The following is a 17182-nucleotide window of genomic DNA, read 5'->3' as shown; positions in this document are numbered from 1 at the left end:
TTCCCCTAAGGGAACGCTTCTCAGTTTAACAGGTATTAGGACACCTTGGCTCTGTCCTAGAAGAAAGGATGCTACCTATCATGCCTTATGAAATTCAGGGCGGGCATTCCACACTCTAGCGGCACGGAAACACCTTCTTCTTTATCAGCCAGCTGTGATGGGCAGATATCCTATTAAGCACCTAGTTTCAACAAAAGAATCACGGTTCATGAGTTTGCCAATTGTCCTTCTGGGTTCTAGGTGTTTTCCTGATGGGCCTCTAACTTGTAACACATATCTGATGTATGGTTGTTACTTCCCTTTCAAACCTGAGGTTCTGTAAGGGAAGGGCCTGGGTCTCTCTCTGCAGATCAGGGTTCCCTGAGGACAGGCACTGTTTTCTTCTCCAACCTAAGACTCCCCTAGGATGGGGACTGTCTCCTTCCTCAGCCTGGAGGTCCTATAAGGACTAGTACTATGTCTGCACTGTGCCCACCCCCCAAGAATGGGAGATTCTGGAAGTGTAAGGGTATAGATATGGCAAGGAGGTTCAGCAGGGACAGGAATAGGCCTGAATGAACTCCATCTTCCCTGGAGAATGGTCTTTGATGATCATGGGTCCAGCCGTAATCCTGGGCTTTCCCCTCTTTCTTTTTGGACCCCAGAATTCGAAGAGTTTGGCAGAAGAGGAAGTGTGGAGTCAAGTACGGTTGTCTGACCATCTCTCATAGCACGGTGAGAAGACAAGGGGGTTGGGGCCAAGGTGGTCACTCTCCTGGGAAAGGTAGATGACTATCGTCAGCTTGAAGGGGAGGGGGTCTGAGCAGACAAGATAAACTAAGCAGCAAGCCCTCATCCTCCCAGGTTGTCTCACTGGGGTCCAGAGGTTGGAGGCTCACTGTAGCCAGGTCAGGGGGAGGGTGGGAGGTGATGGGAATAATGTCCCCTGTTTTATAGACAGGGAAACTGAGGACCCAAGAGGCTCTATGAACCTGAGACCTGAGAAAGATGCATCTGCCCATAGAGAAGCCAAGCACATTCACACCAAGGAATTCTGCCCTTTTCCCTCCCTTTTGCTCATTTTTACAGATAAATCGGCCACCGGTGAAGCTGACGCTGCTGACCTGCCAAGTGAGGCCAAGCATGGAGGAGAAGAAGTGTTTTGACTTAGTGACCCGTGAGTAGGGGCTGCCTTCTTCTTTCTCTGTGACTCCCCAAGTCTGGGGAGGAAGGATCTTTCCCTGGCCTCTAAGTCTCCTTCCCACACAAGCTCAGTCCAGTATAGACAGAGCCCCAATCACAGGGACCCAGAGCAGCTCCTGGAGTCCAGCTTCACTCATGGAGTATTTAGGGAACCGCTGTGTGTGCAAGGGCTTTCTGCCCCGCCCAGTGAGGGGGTTCAGGAATAAATAAGACACAGTCCCTGCCTGCACAGAGCTTCTCAGCCAGTAGGGAATCTACTAGACAACAGAACACATTCGTGGAATTGAAGGTGAATTTTAAAGAAAACTAAGGAGCTATAATAAGCAAAGAGGAATATAAAGTGTTAGAGAAGACCTGGGGATAGGAGACCATCAAGGGAATCATTGAAGGCCAATAAGGTGTAATATTAGGACTAGAAGGGCCCTGAGAACACAAGATGTCAGAGCTGGGAGGGCCCTGAGAACACAGGATGTCAGAGCTGGGAGGGCCCTTAGAGAATGATCTAGTCTAAGAGCTTTTTACTGGGAAGGGAACTGAGGCCCAGAAAAGGGAAGGGGCTTTTACAAAGTTACCACTATGTCAGTGAGAATGCTAGAACCCCCAATCCAAGGATCTTGCAGCTACCCCAGGATAAACAGGACAGGGGAAGACACTGCTCTCCTGCTCCTGAGCCAGGAATCTCTGCCCTGACTGGGAGGATTGGGGGATTCCCCTGGTACTCCAGGCGGCCCCCTTCCCTCTTCTCCCTGTAGATAACCGGACGTACCACTTTCAGGCTGAGGACGAGCATGAGTGTGAGGCGTAAGTGCCCCTGGGTCCTTCCTCTGACCTCTTGCTTTATCCCCTCTTTCCATCCCTCTTATCTCAGGGCAGATCCTGGGATCCCCTGAGGTTCCTGTGGGGGGCTTTGAGAGAGCTGAGAATGCCATTTTGTCCAGGGAATGGTTGACTCTCCACTCCCAAGGAGAGTGGTAGCTAACCTGGGCAACACAGCCATCTCTTCCAGGTGCATCATTACCTTGGAATTGATTCCCCTCCCCTCAGGTGTAGCCACTGCCTCGGTTTCCCCCTCCAGGTGGGTGTCCGTGTTACAGAACAGCAAAGATGAGGCCCTGAGCAGCGCCTTCCATGGGGAGGCAGGAGGTGGACTTCCAGGGAGCCCAGTGGGGGCTGGGCTGGATGGGGACCTTCGAGACCTCACCAGGCTGGTCATTGCTGAGATCAAAAGCAGGCCTGGAAATGGCCAGTGTTGTGACTGTGGAGCATCAGGTAGGCGGGCAGAGAGCTTGGGATGCATGTGTATTGAAGGGGAACCAATTAGATTTAATTAATTTAATGAAGGACCTATTATGCTTAGGTACTGGGGGAGAGCCTACATTGGGATGTGATGTCTGGCCTCACAAAACTTGGAGTCCAATAGGGTTATAAGAAAGAAACAACCCAGCTAACTCTAATGGACATGACTAGGCTATCAGATAGAGGTCAGTCATGCCACCATGGTGGACGTGACTATGTGATGCAGCAAGGGCATAGCCAACATAAGCATGGAAGTCTTCCTGGAGGAAACCACATTTGCATGGGGCTTTAAAGGATGTGGAAGAGTTTAATAGGTCAAGACAAGAAGGATGACTCTTTTGTTTGGCATTCAACACCCAAGGCTTAGAGCTTTCATGGTTTCTTACACTTTACAGTCCTTCACACTGGACAGTTAGGGGACACCATAGTGCACAGAGCTTGGAAATGGGAAGAGTCATTTCCTTGAGTTCAAATCTGGCCTCAGACACTTACTAGCTGTGTGTCACCCTGTTTGCTTTAGTTTCTGCATCTGTCCAATGAGCTGGAGAGGGAAATGGCAAACCACTCTAGCCTCTCTGCCAAGAAAACTCCAAGTGGGGTCACACACTTCATAGTCCAGACAAACTGACTTTCTCACTATTTCTTCCAGCTTGACAGTCCCTGCCTTTGCATTGACTGTACCCCCTTCTTTCATCTGCCTCTTAGAATCCTTAGATTCCTTTAGAGCTCAGCTCAGGCTCCAGCTTTCCCCATGAGGCCTTTTCTGACCCCTTCAGCTGCTGGTGCCTCCCTCCCAGATTACTGTGATTTGCTTTGTCTGTATCTTGCACATGTGTGAGTGTTGTCAACACACTAGCATGTGAGCTTCTTGAGGATAGGGATAGGTTCATTTTTGTATTTGTGTCTCTTCCCCCTTTCACAGTATCTGGCACCCAGTAGACACTTAATATATTTGTCTTGGTCTCCTGATTGGTGGATCAAAGGTAGTCCTGGGGCAGGAAACAGGGAGAGAAAAGACATAGAGGTGTGACAGCTGAGGGCATGGCTGAGGCCAAACAGAAGGCTGGCTTGGCTGGAAGGTGGTGTATGTAGAGGGAAGTATGTACAGTATAAAGGGAGGGCAGTTCCAGAAGGGCCATCCTTCCCAGAGAGGGACCAGGGAGGCCCCAGACATAGGGTAAGTATAGGGAACCATTTTGACTCTTTAGTAGATAATCCTGTTCCTTCCAGATCCCACATGGCTTAGTACCAACCTAGGCATCCTCACCTGCATCCAATGCTCAGGTGTCCACCGGGAGCTGGGTGTGCGCTTCTCCCGAATCCAGTCCCTCACCCTGGATGTGTTGGGGCCCGCAGAGTTGCTGGTGAGTGGTGGTGGTAGGGTGGGGGAGCCTCGATGAGGGGGGGGACACCTGGGGAAGAAGCCCCACCCCACAGACCTTGGCGCCAGTCCCCTACTTGGCCTGGCAAAGCCAATCCCCTCCTCACATGCAGCTGGCTGTTGGCATTGGAAATACGCAGTTCAATGAGATTATGGAAGCCCAGCTCTCTGCAAATGGTGCCAGCAAACCCTCAAGTGAGAGTGACATGTGAGTAGTCCTACTATGCACATAGGGGGCGGGGTATCCATCCTTGAGGGGCATCTCTTTGAGGAGGGAGATCCCAGGTCTGAGGGTCTTCAAAGCAGGACTTGTTGCAGTCCCAGATCCATAGGTCCCTAGGGAAGGTCTAAGGACAGTGGGGATATATGGGTTCCCTCTGATTGAGGGATTCAGGGAAGGGTAGGTGGCCCAGGTCTAAAGGTCTTAGGGTGGGAGATTGTCTCTTGCAGGAGCACCCGAAGAAACTACATTGTTGCCAAGTATGTGGAACACAGATTTGCTCGCCGAGCGGGGTATGAGCCCCACAAACTCTGGACGGCAATCTGCAACCGGGACCTCCCAGCTGTACTGGAAGCATTTGCCAATGGCCTAGACTTTGGGCAGCCGCTGCCTCGGCCAGATGGGCAGGTAGGACCTTCCTCCCCACTTCTTGTCTTCCATCTTGGTCCAGGGATCATCCAGTGACCATCCCTAGTTCTTCCTCACCCCAAGAGATGACCCCATTCCATTAGGCCAGGGAAAACCAATGAACAGTTAAGTGACCCAAGACCAAGATGCTTGTTTTTAAGCATGTATAGAGGAGGGAGAAATCAAGAAGGCCTGGGGCAGTCACAGAAGGCTTTTTAGAGGAAACAGGACTTGGGTTGGACCTTGGAGGGTGGAGAAGACATTGAGAGGCCGGAACAAACTGTATGAATATAGAAAGGAGTGGGGCGAATTCTTGGGATAATGAGAAGACAGTCTTAACCTGAGTGGAGATTGTAGCAGTCTGTTTGGACTTAGGGAAAAGAAACACAGCTCACTTAGCCTCAGCTTCTGGCCCACAGGGCTTCTCTTCACTGAAATGGGAAAGTCTGGATCAGGGAGCATGGTTCCAAGCATCACTGATGAGGGCTATTTTAGACGGCTGAGTCTGAGGTGTAGGCAGGAGCTTCAAGTGGAGCCCTCTGGCAAGGAGGTAGAAATTCAGGCCTGAGATTTGGGAAGAGGTCAGGGCTAGAAATGTAGATTTGAGTTTCTTCCACACAGGAATTATAACTGAAGGCTGAGACTAGAGATCTTCTGGGGGAAGGAGAAGGGGAGTAGAGAAGAGGGGAAAACTGAGCCTAAGGGAAGACTGATTAAGAAGGCAGGAGGAGAGGTTAGAACATAGGATACTGAGAACTAAGGAGGGCCCTTAGAACACAGAATGTCAGCTGGGAGGGCCCTTAGAACACAGAATGTCAGAGCTGGGGAGGACCTTAGATCATAGACTGTTAGAGCTGGAAGAGATCTTTAACAGAATATTAATGCTACAAGGAACTTAGGACACAGAATATTAGAACCAAATTTAGGGAGATAGGAGAACTGAGTCTGTTTTCTAACTTCCCCATGAGCATAGGTGGGAGCCCCTCCCAGCAGAGGCTTAGGCCTGACTTTTCAGACTTGACCCCCAGGTCAGCATTTCACAACAGTGGGTTGGGCTGGAGGAGGGTGGGGGGAGCTAAGGGCAGAGGGCTCATGGTCTCAGTGGTGTCTTTAGACTTCCGGAGAACTAGCCCTGCACTTGGCCATCCGCCTGGCAGACCAGACCTCCCTACCCTTGGTGGATTTCATCATCCAGAATGGGTGAGAAGTGACCCCTCCCCTCCTCCTCAGTCCTCTTCCCATTTTTGCTCCTCCCTCCCTCCTTTCTTCAGTAGCTTCCCTTCCTCCCCTCTTTGATACCAGCCCCCTCCCTGACTCTTACCTTCTCCCTTCCCTCCACAGAGGCCATGTGGATGCCAAGGCCCCGGATGGAAGCACGGCTCTGCACCTCGGGGCCCTGCACAACCAGCCGGACTGCCTCAAGCTTCTGCTGAAAGGGAGAGCCTCTGTGGGCACAGGTAAGGCTTGGGCCTCCAAGTGTGGAGTGGAGGCTCTGCTTCCATGTGATCCCCCACTCCTGCTCATCCTTTGGGAGGGAAGTAGAGGACTCTTCCATGGTGCTGTCTGTCCACTCTCTCAGGGTGGGGAGAGAGGGTAGAATAGGAAGATTTATCATTAAAGATTCAAGGTCTAAGTCCCAACTTTAATGCTTGCTAGCCTCAGTTTTCCCATCTGGAAAATGAGGCACAAAAGTCATCCTGATATAATACATAAAAACCTGACTGGGGAGTTGGAAAGAAATGGATCAGGTCTTGCCTTTGATGTCTTAAGACAATTACAGGTTGCAAGTAAATGGCGAGGCTGTTGTTTTCAATCTTAGAGCACTATTATCCAAACATGTATTCTTGGTGGTGGTAGTAGAATGACCTATGACCTCCTCACAGTGAATGACGCTGGTGATACTGCCTTAGAAGTAGCCCGAAAGAACCAACACAAGGAGTGTGAGGACCTGGTGAGCTTGGGCTTGGAGAGGCCAGGACTGGGATTGGGGGCGTCCAGGACCTTTCCTGACTCTGTCTCTGACTCCCCACCTCTTTCTTCTCTGTCCTGGTGGCAGCTGGAACAGGCCCAGGCTGGGACCCTCATCCTTCCCTTCCATATAAACTATCCCTGGGGAGTTTCTGTCGATCCTGGATCTGAGAGTGAGGATGAGGAAGAAGATAAGGTGAGTCCCTATCCCCCTCCTTGTCCCCTCCCCTCCCCACCTCACCCTCATCAATGGCTTTTTGGGCTCCTTGAACCACTGTGTCACTGGGAATTGCAAAAGGAAAGAGTTTGAATTTTCTTGTTCAGCCTTCTGCCTTCCAGTTGGTCCACATTAAGAAAGAGGAAGCTTTGGCCTGTTACAACTACGGGGGTTCCCCTAGACTAGATGGTTAAGCTGCTGGCCATCAGACAGTGTCCAATGAAAGAACGAGGCATCAGAACTGTTCTCTTGCTGTGTTTTTTCATGGTTATTCTTTTCATCTTGTTGAGCACAAACTCCTTCTCTTTGAGAAAGGCTTTCATGGTTCTGGCTATGTGACTCAAGGCCTTAAATTTTCTGTACTTCTAATGGATGGTCGCCATTTCCTTTTCTCTTCTCCCAAAACCTCTCTTACCACCACCCCCCAATCACCTTTCTTTGTGGCTCATTCCTTCCTTCTTCTATGCCCTCCTTCCATTTCTCCTGACCTTAGGCCAAAGATGACAGGCTCAGAAATCACCGCCCCCCAAGTCAGGAAGCAGGAGAGGGTTGGGGTCACGGTGTTAAACACAGAAAGGAGGACAGATCACACCAAGTCTGGAGGTTGCAGCCAGATGGCAGAGGGCTTTAAATGCCAGGGTGTGGACATTTTATTTTTAGCATCCAGGCAGAGGGAACCGTGAAACTTTTTTGAGCTGGGCGATGGTAGGTGCTTTAGGAATGTTATTTTTGCAGTTATGTGAAGGATAGATTAGAAGGCAGAAAGACAGGAATTGTGGTGATCAGTTAGGAGACTCTTATGATAGTCTGAGACATGGTCAAGCATAGGGGAGGGGGCACATGTGGCCCAGAAGGCTCCTGAGTGCAAACAGAACCAGATTAAAATATAGTTTCAGCCCATTTTTAATGCACTGGTATATTAAAAAAAATGGGATCCTTATTAAGGTTTAGTGGTCCCCTTGTCTATTGGCAATTGACACCCTAATGTAGGTAAGAGAGGATGAGGAGATGTCTCCAAGACAGTAGCTGTGTGAGAGAAGAGAAGGGGAAGAAGGAAAGATTTGTTGCCCAGGTAGAATTGACAGGATTTGCCAACTGATTAGATATTGGGAATGATGGAAAGTTGTGATCTTGGAGATGCTTAAAGCCATCAAATACTCTGCCCTCATCAGAGCACATCTGGAGTCTTTTAAGTTCTAGGCACCACAGTTTAAGAAGGATATTGGGTAAGTTCTATGCACATTGATACATTTCAGACCTGGTTTACCTCTAGGGGAGCCTGGCCCCTAATGAGAGGGGTTACACCATCCTTATAGCCTGAGATGACTTACTTAAAGCTTAAGTTTGGGCTGGCTCATATGTAGAGCCTCCCCAGGGAGAAGTAGAAAGGTACTCACTGTACAACATGAATCAGGTATGAGACATATTTATTTTTTACATGCAAAAGAAATGCTCAGCACAAAATATCAACAAGCACACATGTGACAAAAACAAATGTGAACAGGTGATAGTGATGACCTCCGAAATACCTCCCAGGAGGCTGACCCTTAAACCTCTGTTCAACAATAAGGCACTTTCCAGGATTACTGATTGTTGTGGTTTAACCTTTCATGACCCCATTTAGGGTTTTCTTGGCAGAGATACTGGAGTGGTTTGCCATTTCCTTCTCCAGCTCATTTTACATTTGGGGAAACTGAGGCAAACAGGTGAAGTGACTTGCCCAGGGTCACACAGTAAATGTCTGAGGCCAGATTTGAACTCAGGTCTTCCTGACTCCATGGCCATCACCATCCATTACACCCCTCAGCTGCCCAAATCTCATTTAAACATTAAGACATTTTCAGGATTAATGATTAGGTAGGCATTTTACATTTCGTTTTGGCTTTGCCTTGTCACCTTCTGTCAAGCCAGTCAGAGCTCGGGCTCCTCCTCTTCTCCGTCTTTATCTGCTCCAAAAGCACCAACATAGTTTCCAGAGATTCCTAACTTTGCCTCTAGCCCTCTCCAAACCAGACTCATTATCTTGGATTTTTTTTTTTGAATTTACAAGGCCGTGTCCAAATCATGTTCATCTTGGCATTGATTGGAGAAGAAGCCACCCCAAATCCAGGCTCAGGCTTGTCTAGGCAGCTGATGAACTCTAGCCTCCATGTGCTCAGCAATTGGCTATTTCTACTGGGGTCGAAGGGGGAGGGGAGGGGAAGACAGTCCCTCCTCCCACCCCTCCTGGGAGAGCTATTTGCCACATGGTGAGTCCAAGGAAGAAGAGTAACGGGGGTGAGGTCATTCCCTTTTTTAAAGGTCCACTGAGTCATTGGTTTTTTATGGCAGCTTGGTGGCAATAGTTCATAGAGATCTCAACTTGGAGTCAGGAAGATGGGTTAAAATCCAACCTCAGGCACTTATTGGCATGGGACTCTGGGCATGTCACTTCTCCCTGCCTACATTTCCTCATCTATAAAATAAAGGGGTTGGACTTGGTGATTTATAAGTCCTTCCAGCACTGAAATTTCCTGTTCCTATGACCTTCCTGTTCCATAGCTATTAAGGAGATGTTTCCTTATATCAAAACACCAAGCCCCACTCAGGCCTTTCACACTTATGGCCAGCCAGAAGGAGCCAGAGTTTCTCATCCCCAAAGGGGCAAAGCATGAAAGGTCAGTCAAAATTAGGGAGGAAAGTTTTGTAGGTGCCCTGTTTAACTCCTGGTTACATAATCCTATACAGTAAAATAACCAAATAAAGACAAGGTTTTTTGTTGGGCTTATGTCTAGGGTGTCTCCAAAGAGGAGGGGGATGAGGTGAGAGGGAGGATCAGGGAAGGCTTCCTGGAAAAGGGAGTGAACCTGGAAGGAATTGAAAAATTCTAGGGCGAAGAGGTAAGGAGCAAGGGGAACACATTTCAGATCAGAAGGATAACCAGTGCAGAGTCATGGGGAAAGGAGATGGAGTGCTATGTGTGAGTAACAAAGAGGACTGGATCACAGAGTGTAGAAGGAATAATTTCCAGTGAAGATGAAAAGATAAATTGGGGCCACATTGTGAAGGTCTTTGAAAGATGAACAGAGAAATATTTATTGGATGTAAAGGCAATAGGGAGCCACTGGTGTTTACTGAGCTAAGTAGTGGCATGATCTGTTCTGTGCTCTCAGAAAAATCACTTTGGCATTGGTATGGAGTCTGAACTGGAAGGGGGAGAGACTTGAGGTAGAGAGGCCAATTAAGAGGCAAGAGAGTTTGTGAGGCTTAATTACACTAATAGCTATGTGAGTAGAGAATGTTGTGGAGACAGAAAAGACAAGATTCGGAAACTGATATATGAGGTGAAGAACATTGAGAAGTTGAGGATAATAATGAGGTTACAAATCTAGGAAGCCAAAAGAAAGATAGTGTTTTCAACAGAAACAGGAGAGTTTAGTAGAGATTGAGGGGAAAGATAATGGTTCCTGTTTTGAACATGTCGGATTTGAGATGTCTTAGGAACATCCAGCTTGAAATGGTCAATAGGTACCTGGGGATGTGGACCTGAAACTCCAGAAAGAAATCAGAGCTAAATATATTGATCTGTAAGTCATCTGCATAGAGATTATTATGAAATAAATGCAAGGGAAGTAATGAGGTCACTGACACTGGTTGTATAAATAGAAGAGGATGGAACTTTTTGGAAAACCCATAGTTGGGGGAAGTGATAGAAACAATGAGCCAGCAAAGACAATGGCCAAGGGGTGGTCAGAACTTGGATAGACTTAGCTCTTCTCAGTAGCACGATGATGTAAGACAGTTCCAAAAGACTCATGATGGAAAATGCTCTCCACATCCAGAAAAAAACCAAGGAGTGTGAATACAGATGGAAGCATATTATTTTCTCTTTTTTTTGCTGTCATTTTTCTTTCTCTTTTTTCCCTTTTGTTCTGATTCTTCATTCACAACATGGCTAATGTGGAAATGTTTTTAAAAAAAAGAATGGGTAGTCAGATGGGTAAGGAGAGATCCCGGATAGAAGAACATCATGAAAACCCAGAGAGAAAAGAGTAGGCAGGCAGAGAGAGTGGTCAGCAGTGTCAGATGCAGCGGAGAGCTTGTGACGGATGAAAATTGAGGCAACAAATACGTTCAGGAGAGAGGTGAATGTTGCAAAAAGACAAAATTACAGTTATCCCCTCCACATGCAGACTTTCCCCATTGGGGTTTCCATATATCATAGGTTGGGCATTAGAAATTAAATGGAAATTTTGTGGGAATTTAGTGCAAGCCACAGATGACACTCTCAAAGGCCAACAGAAGACACAGAGCTTAACCCACATTTTACAGTAACGTATTGTACACACCCTATAAGAGAAAAAATAAAGACTGCTTCTCTGGTATAAAGGGAGGGCCAAAAAATTTTATGTGGATTTTCCAGATCACGGGGGTGCCCAGTCCCTAACGCCTGGGATGTGGAAGGAATAACTATTCCTAATATGAGGGGGAAACTTCCTCATGATTTGAGCTGCCCCAAAGTAGAATAGACTTTCTGGAGGAAGGAATGAGCTCCCCATCACTAGAGGTGTTCACGAAGAGTCCAGATGACCACTAGTCAGTTATGTGATAGTAGGAATTCCTTTCAAATATGGGTCGGGCTCAGTGGCCAAAGAGGTCCCTTCCAATTCTTGGATCCTGTGTTTCTTTGATTCTCAAGCAGATGAGATCCCTGAGGGAGAAACTCTAGTAAAAAAAAAAAAAAGAGCAAGAATTGGGGGCAGGAGATGGATAATGATCCAATTTTTTAAAAGGATAATCAGATGAGTAGATGAAGAACCAGGAGACAACCCTGTTCCAGAACCAAAAAGAGAACAATAACCAGGAGGAAGGGGGATTAATCATCTCAGAAGCTCCAGAGAGGCCAAGGAGGAGGAGGACTAAGTAAAGTCTACTTTGTCTAACAGTTAAGAGATCACTCTCTGCTCTGGTCTAAGCCCAGTGATGGTGTCAAAACTAGATTGCAAAGGATCAAAGAGGAAGCAGACACAGTGTATGTGGGCATCTGTTCTTAGAAATTTAGTGTCCAAAGGAAGGCAAGATATAAGATGATGGTCTAAGGGGTTGGCAGGATCATGTGAAAGTTTTTCAAAGATTGGGAGAAGTGGGAAAGGGAACCTCAGAGTATTTTCAGGTAGTGCCAAAGGAGTTAGTAGATCATGAATGCAGATAGTACGTGAGCTGGGAGGGTGATAGGCCTGGAAAAATGGGCCATATGAGGATCCATTGAGGGAACCACTAGGAAGGGGAGTGGCTCAAGTGTACAAGGGCAAGGGTTAGTCTTGGAGAAAGAGCAGGAGAGAGGACAGGTGAAGGCTTGCAGGTTCTTAGGTTTAGAATAGGGGAAAGTAGAGGGGGTGCACAATGGATCACCTTAATTTTCTGAGTTAAGTGAAAGGCAAGATCACTTGCCAAGAGGGATGGTTGAGGATGCTTCCAGGGAGAGAAGGTTAGAAGCAGCTAATATCTGTGATAGAGTCATCTCGGGAAGGATAGAAAGATTGTCATGTTAACAGTGAGGGACCAAATGGGATTGGCTCATATGAATTTGTAGTGGCATGGTTTCATGATTTCCTCCAACCGTGTCCAGTTGCTTGGGAATAGGAATGGACGAGGCAGGTGGCTGGACTGGCCCAGGATCGAGCGTTGGCAGAAGGACAAAGGGTGACAGGATTCAAGGGTAGAAGGGCCTTGCATGATTGAATTGGTTAACTAGGTCAGCACTGGCAGGCTAGGGGGAGGGAGGAGTGGAGGATGAGAGATTGTGATGGAATGAGGGAATGAGGAACAGTTTGAGGAGTGAAGCAGGAGGAGGCAGGGAAGTAAAGACAGGAGATTGTTCAGAGGGGAAGCTTAGAGTTCAAGATCATGGAGATTGAAGAGGTTTGTAAGATATTCTGTGTTCTAGGGACCCCCCCAGCTCTGACACTCTGGGGTTCTGAGGACCCTCCCAGCTCTGACGTCCTGTGTTCTAAGGGCCCTCCTAGCTCTGACACTCTGGGTTCTAAGGGCCCTCCCAGCTCTGACATCCTGGGTTCTAAGGGCCCTCCCAGCTCTGACACTCTGGGTTCTAAGGGCCCTCCCAGCTCTGACATCCTGAGTTCTAAGGGCCCTCCCAGCTCTGACACTCTAGGTTCTAAGGGCCCTCCCAGCTCTGACATCCTGAGTTCTAAGGGCCCTCCCAGCTCTGACATCCTGAGTTCTAAGGGCCCTCCCAGCTCTGACATTCTAGGTTCTAAGGGCCCTCCCAGCTCTGACACTCTGGGTTCTAAGGGCCCTCCCAGCTCTGACATTCTGTGCTGTAAGGGCCTCCCCCTGTCCTGGACAGTTTATGCTCTCACTCATCACCAATAACTCTGACATTCTGTGACTCACTGATTCTTTTCCTTCCAGCGCTGCCCCATCAAGCTCCCAGCCCCAGCTAGACCCCGATGGGGCTGTACAGGTCTGGACATAAGCAACAAGACCTATGAGACCATTGTCAGCCTGGGCCCCACCCAGGCCAGCAACAGAAGAAGCCACACAGAAGAGCTCCCTCCCCCTCTCCCGGTCAAAAGCCCTTCCCGGGCCTCCTCCCAAGGTCGGATAGGACATGGGAGTGGAGGTAAGGCAGACCTCCCTTGCCCCCAGAATACTGCCCTTATGAACGCTGGGGAAGGGATCTGTAATTTCTCAACTTTAGGGATTTTTTTCCCTTGTTAATAAGTATTTGCTGAGCATCCACTGTGTATCTGTCTCTAGATTAGTTCTGTGGAGGAGACAAGAAAATGAGATATTTTGAGCTTTTTGTGTCATTTTAACTTTCTTCTCCTCAGCATCCTGCACCAGCAAGCACTTAATTCATGTTTGTTGAATTGAAGTAAGAAGACACCGTCTCTGCCCTTTAGGTCTTTGCATCTAGGGATCTTTGGGGAGACGGATATAAATACAACAAATATATATTAAGCGCTTGCTGTGTGCAGAGCTCTCCCCAGTTGATTAGTTGCAGGGGAAGGAGAAATACAAGTCTTGATAAGTCCTAGTCCCTGTCCCTGCGGAACCCACTTGCCATGAGGTAAGGAGGCAAGATGCCAGGAAGGAGAAAAGTGACTTTAGTGATAAGAGTCGGTCAGCACAGGAGACATCTGTGCAATATCATTAGTATGCTAGCATAATGGACAAAATCTAAGAATTTAGAAGTCTAAAATCTAAGAATCCTTAAGAAGAGACCTCAGAAGCTGACTGGACCAGAGACCTCAGAAGTTGACTGGACCAGCGCTGTCACTTTTGCTCAAAGACCTCCAGTGATCAGGAGCCCACTGCCTATGGAGGAATCCCATTTCACTCCACATGACTTGTCTCTTATACCAAACCATCCCCTGCCTCTCAGCAGCTTCCCTGAACTGCTCCTGGTTTTGCTCTTTGGAGCCAAACAGAATGCGTGTGATCCCTTCTCCATATAACAGGACTGCAGATAACATGAACACAGCAGGCTGTCATATTCCTTGGGCCTTTTCCAAGCTGATCATCCTCCGTTTCCTTCAGTGGATCCTTGTTGGCCTGATCAAGATGTCCTCCCATTTACATGTCCTTCTTCCAGTATGACTCATAGAAATGAACAGAGTGAGACAGCTCAGTTACATACTGTTTACATGATAAGGTTATCGGAAATTTTCCTCCAAAAGTACTTGGTGAAATGTTTGAACACACCTGTAAAAAGTTAAGCAGTTATCAAGAGTTATAGAACAAGAGATAGCCCCGGAATCAGATAAGTGGGCAACCAGTCAACAGGCTTTTATTAAGTACCTAGCATGTATCAGGAACTGTGCCAAGTTATAAAAGACAAAACCAGAATTGCCTCTGCCCTCAAGGAGCTGACATTCGAACCGATGAGTAAAGATGTGCATGTAAAATATATATACAAAATGGATATGAGGTAAGCTTGGAGGCCTGTGGGTGGATTTCAGAGAGTATGTGAAATTGGATTGGAACAAGGTTTCATCTTTGTTTGATTAACCTCTCAGTGAAATTTAAGATTTCCTTCCATTATGAACATCGGCAACAAACATCATCCTGAGAAGAGGTCCTCAGATATCACCAGATCGACAAGGGGGTCCGTGGCAGTAAAGGGGAGGGGACGGGAAGAAGCATGTGTTAAGCATCTACTATTTAGGCCATTGGGTTAAGCACTTTACAAGTATTATGTCATTTGATCCTCACAACAATCCTGGGAAGTAGGTGCTATTACTATTTCCATTTTACAGTTGAGGAAACTGGGGCACATGGCAGTAAAATGACTTGTCTAGGGTCACACAACTAATAAGTATCTGAGGCTGGATCTAAACTAGTTTTTCAGACTGCAGGTCCAGTGTTCTATCCATTCTACCACCTAGCTTCATCCAGCACAAAAAGCAGTTAAGAACCTCTGTCTTAGAGGGAAAGACCCTAGCAGATGGGGAGGGGACTTCCTCTAGAAGGTAGCACTAGATCTGACACTTGAAGGAAACGAGGAATTTTAAGAGGTAAAGGTCAGGATAAAAACATCTCTCTCAAACACAGGTGACAGCTAGTGAATAGGCCTAGAGATAGGAGATGGAATGTAGGCCAATATGTCTGTACTTAGAGCATGTGGAGGGGAGTCAGAAACTAAAATATTGGAAAGATAAGAAGAACTTTAAATGTCAAACATGGGAATCCATATTTGATCTTAGAATCAATAGGAAGTCAGGGAAGTTTGTTGAGTAAGGGGAGTGACATGTACTTTAGGAAGTAACTATGATGGCAAAGTAGAAAGATGAATTGGAGTGAGGAGAGACTTGAGGTAGCGACATCATGGGTCAGTGAGCTATTGCAGCAGTCCAATAGAGAGGTGATAAGGTGGCAGATGAAGTAGTGGCCATGTGAGTGAAAAGAAGGGGCCATCCACAAGCAACGTTGTGAAAGGTAGAAATGGCAGATTTGGGTAACCAATTGCATATGGGGGATGAATGAGAATGAAGAATCAAGGGTGACTCTCAAATGGAAAACCTGGGTGATGGAAAGGTGGTGACCTCAACAGAGTAGGGACTGGGAAGAAGACAGTGAGTTGAGTTGAGATGCTTATGGGATATCCAATTATGGGCAATTCGTGTGTGGGCCTGAAGCTCAGGAGAGAGACAGAGACTAGAACTCCATAGATAAATCATTTCAAGCAAAAACGTTTTAAGAGCTTGGCTGGACAAAGCACCAAGCATTTATTAAGTGCCTACTGTGTTCAAGGCACCATGCTAAGCCTCAGCAGAACAACAGAAGCACAAGAAAGCCAATACCTGCCTTCAAGGAACTTTCATTCAAATGGGGGAAGAAAATATATGCACAAAAAACCCCAAAAAGTCAACTGAAAAGTGTTGGGGGTGGAGGAGGGAAAAGGTACTCACTTGGGAGTATGGTGGTGAAATCTGGAGAGTCAGAAGTCCATCTCCCAGTTCTGCAACTCCACTATCATCTTTGAACCTTCATGCTCATTCATCTCACACATTCAGAGGGTCTCTGCTCTCAGGGAGCTCAAATTATAGGGGAAGACAATACGTGGGGTACAGCAGTACCTTAATTCCATATCCACCAATAAAATTATACCAGGTTCTGCTGTCAATCCATTTGACAGGGCCAAGGACTTTGGTGGTGGTAATTGCCTTTTCTGGGTCTTCAGTAGCTATGGGTACAGTTTCATCAGAAGTAGCTGCCAGGCCGTATCTCCATGGGGATTGCTTCCCTGGATTCTGAATCCAGAGCTGGACTGGATCTATAAGCTGCTGCCAGTTCTAGGGTATTTAGTGGTGGCACTGAGTCAGCATTTGGTGTTTGTGGTAGCAGGGAAAGGCAGTGGGGCATGGGGGGGCATATTCTACTACTGAGTCACAGTAACCTCTTTGAGGAAGGATGAAAACACATCATCATCACCATCATTATTATTACAGATGGCCCGGAAATTCTCAGCCCAGGCTTGGAGCCACCTGGATCCCTGGAGTCTCCATCTGTGTTCAGTCCATCCACCTCCAGCATCTCCAGCCCCACAGAAAGTATTCTTGCCTGGCCAACCAGCTGCAGCAACTCAGGTCCCCGAGTCCCAGGCCAAATAGAGGCCTGCTCTGAGGAAAGCCCCTGGGAGCCCTCAGGGACAACTCATCCTCTTCCACCCTCAGGCGCCACCTCTCCTGAGCAGCTTCCCCCAGTCAGGTTCAGGTAGGTGAGGACCCACTTACTCACAGTGTGACCTTGGGCAATTACTTTTCTTGGCTCTCCGATGCCTAGTCTGAAAAATATTTAACTCTAATTCAGCTAATTTTCCCTGCCTAGAGTCAGAGGAATAGACCAGATGACCCACTGAACTCCAGCTACAAAGGGACACCAGTGTCCAAACCTGTGGGTTAAGGAAATCCTTAACTTTCCCTCTGAGCTGGGGGTCAGTGGTCAATACAGATTCAGGGAAACCAGGGTCCAAAGGGGGCCCCAGAGATTGTAAGAGTGATCACTG

At 47.5% G+C, this 17182-nt stretch overlaps 1 protein-coding gene across 5 annotated transcripts in view; it reads left to right on the top strand.

The window, feature by feature from the left end:
- Positions 1-17182, top strand: part of ASAP3 (ArfGAP with SH3 domain, ankyrin repeat and PH domain 3) — a 63687-nt gene that overhangs the window by 41819 nt on the left and 4686 nt on the right. For all 5 annotated transcript variants that reach the window (XR_011967084.1, XR_011967083.1, XM_072609253.1 and 2 more), the window contains 13 exons: positions 645-714; positions 1069-1156; positions 1935-1983; positions 2258-2451; positions 3709-3842; positions 3973-4067; positions 4310-4487; positions 5602-5687; positions 5829-5944; positions 6371-6438; positions 6544-6651; positions 13084-13294; positions 16626-16890. Coding sequence is in view for 3 of the 5 variants with exons in the window: in XM_072609253.1 (XP_072465354.1) it covers positions 645-714; positions 1069-1156; positions 1935-1983; positions 2258-2451; positions 3709-3842; positions 3973-4067; positions 4310-4487; positions 5602-5687; positions 5829-5944; positions 6371-6438; positions 6544-6651; positions 13084-13294; positions 16626-16890 (1662 nt within the window). In the remaining 2 variants the exon portion in view is untranslated. The remainder of the gene's footprint in view (positions 1-644; positions 715-1068; positions 1157-1934; positions 1984-2257; positions 2452-3708; positions 3843-3972; positions 4068-4309; positions 4488-5601; positions 5688-5828; positions 5945-6370; positions 6439-6543; positions 6652-13083; positions 13295-16625; positions 16891-17182) is intronic.

The sequence above is a fragment of the Notamacropus eugenii genome, chromosome 5, assembly GCF_028372415.1.
Source record: "Notamacropus eugenii isolate mMacEug1 chromosome 5, mMacEug1.pri_v2, whole genome shotgun sequence".
Classification (NCBI taxonomy): domain Eukaryota; kingdom Metazoa; phylum Chordata; class Mammalia; order Diprotodontia; family Macropodidae; genus Notamacropus; species Notamacropus eugenii.
This window is presented reverse-complemented; position numbering and strand designations above follow the sequence as displayed.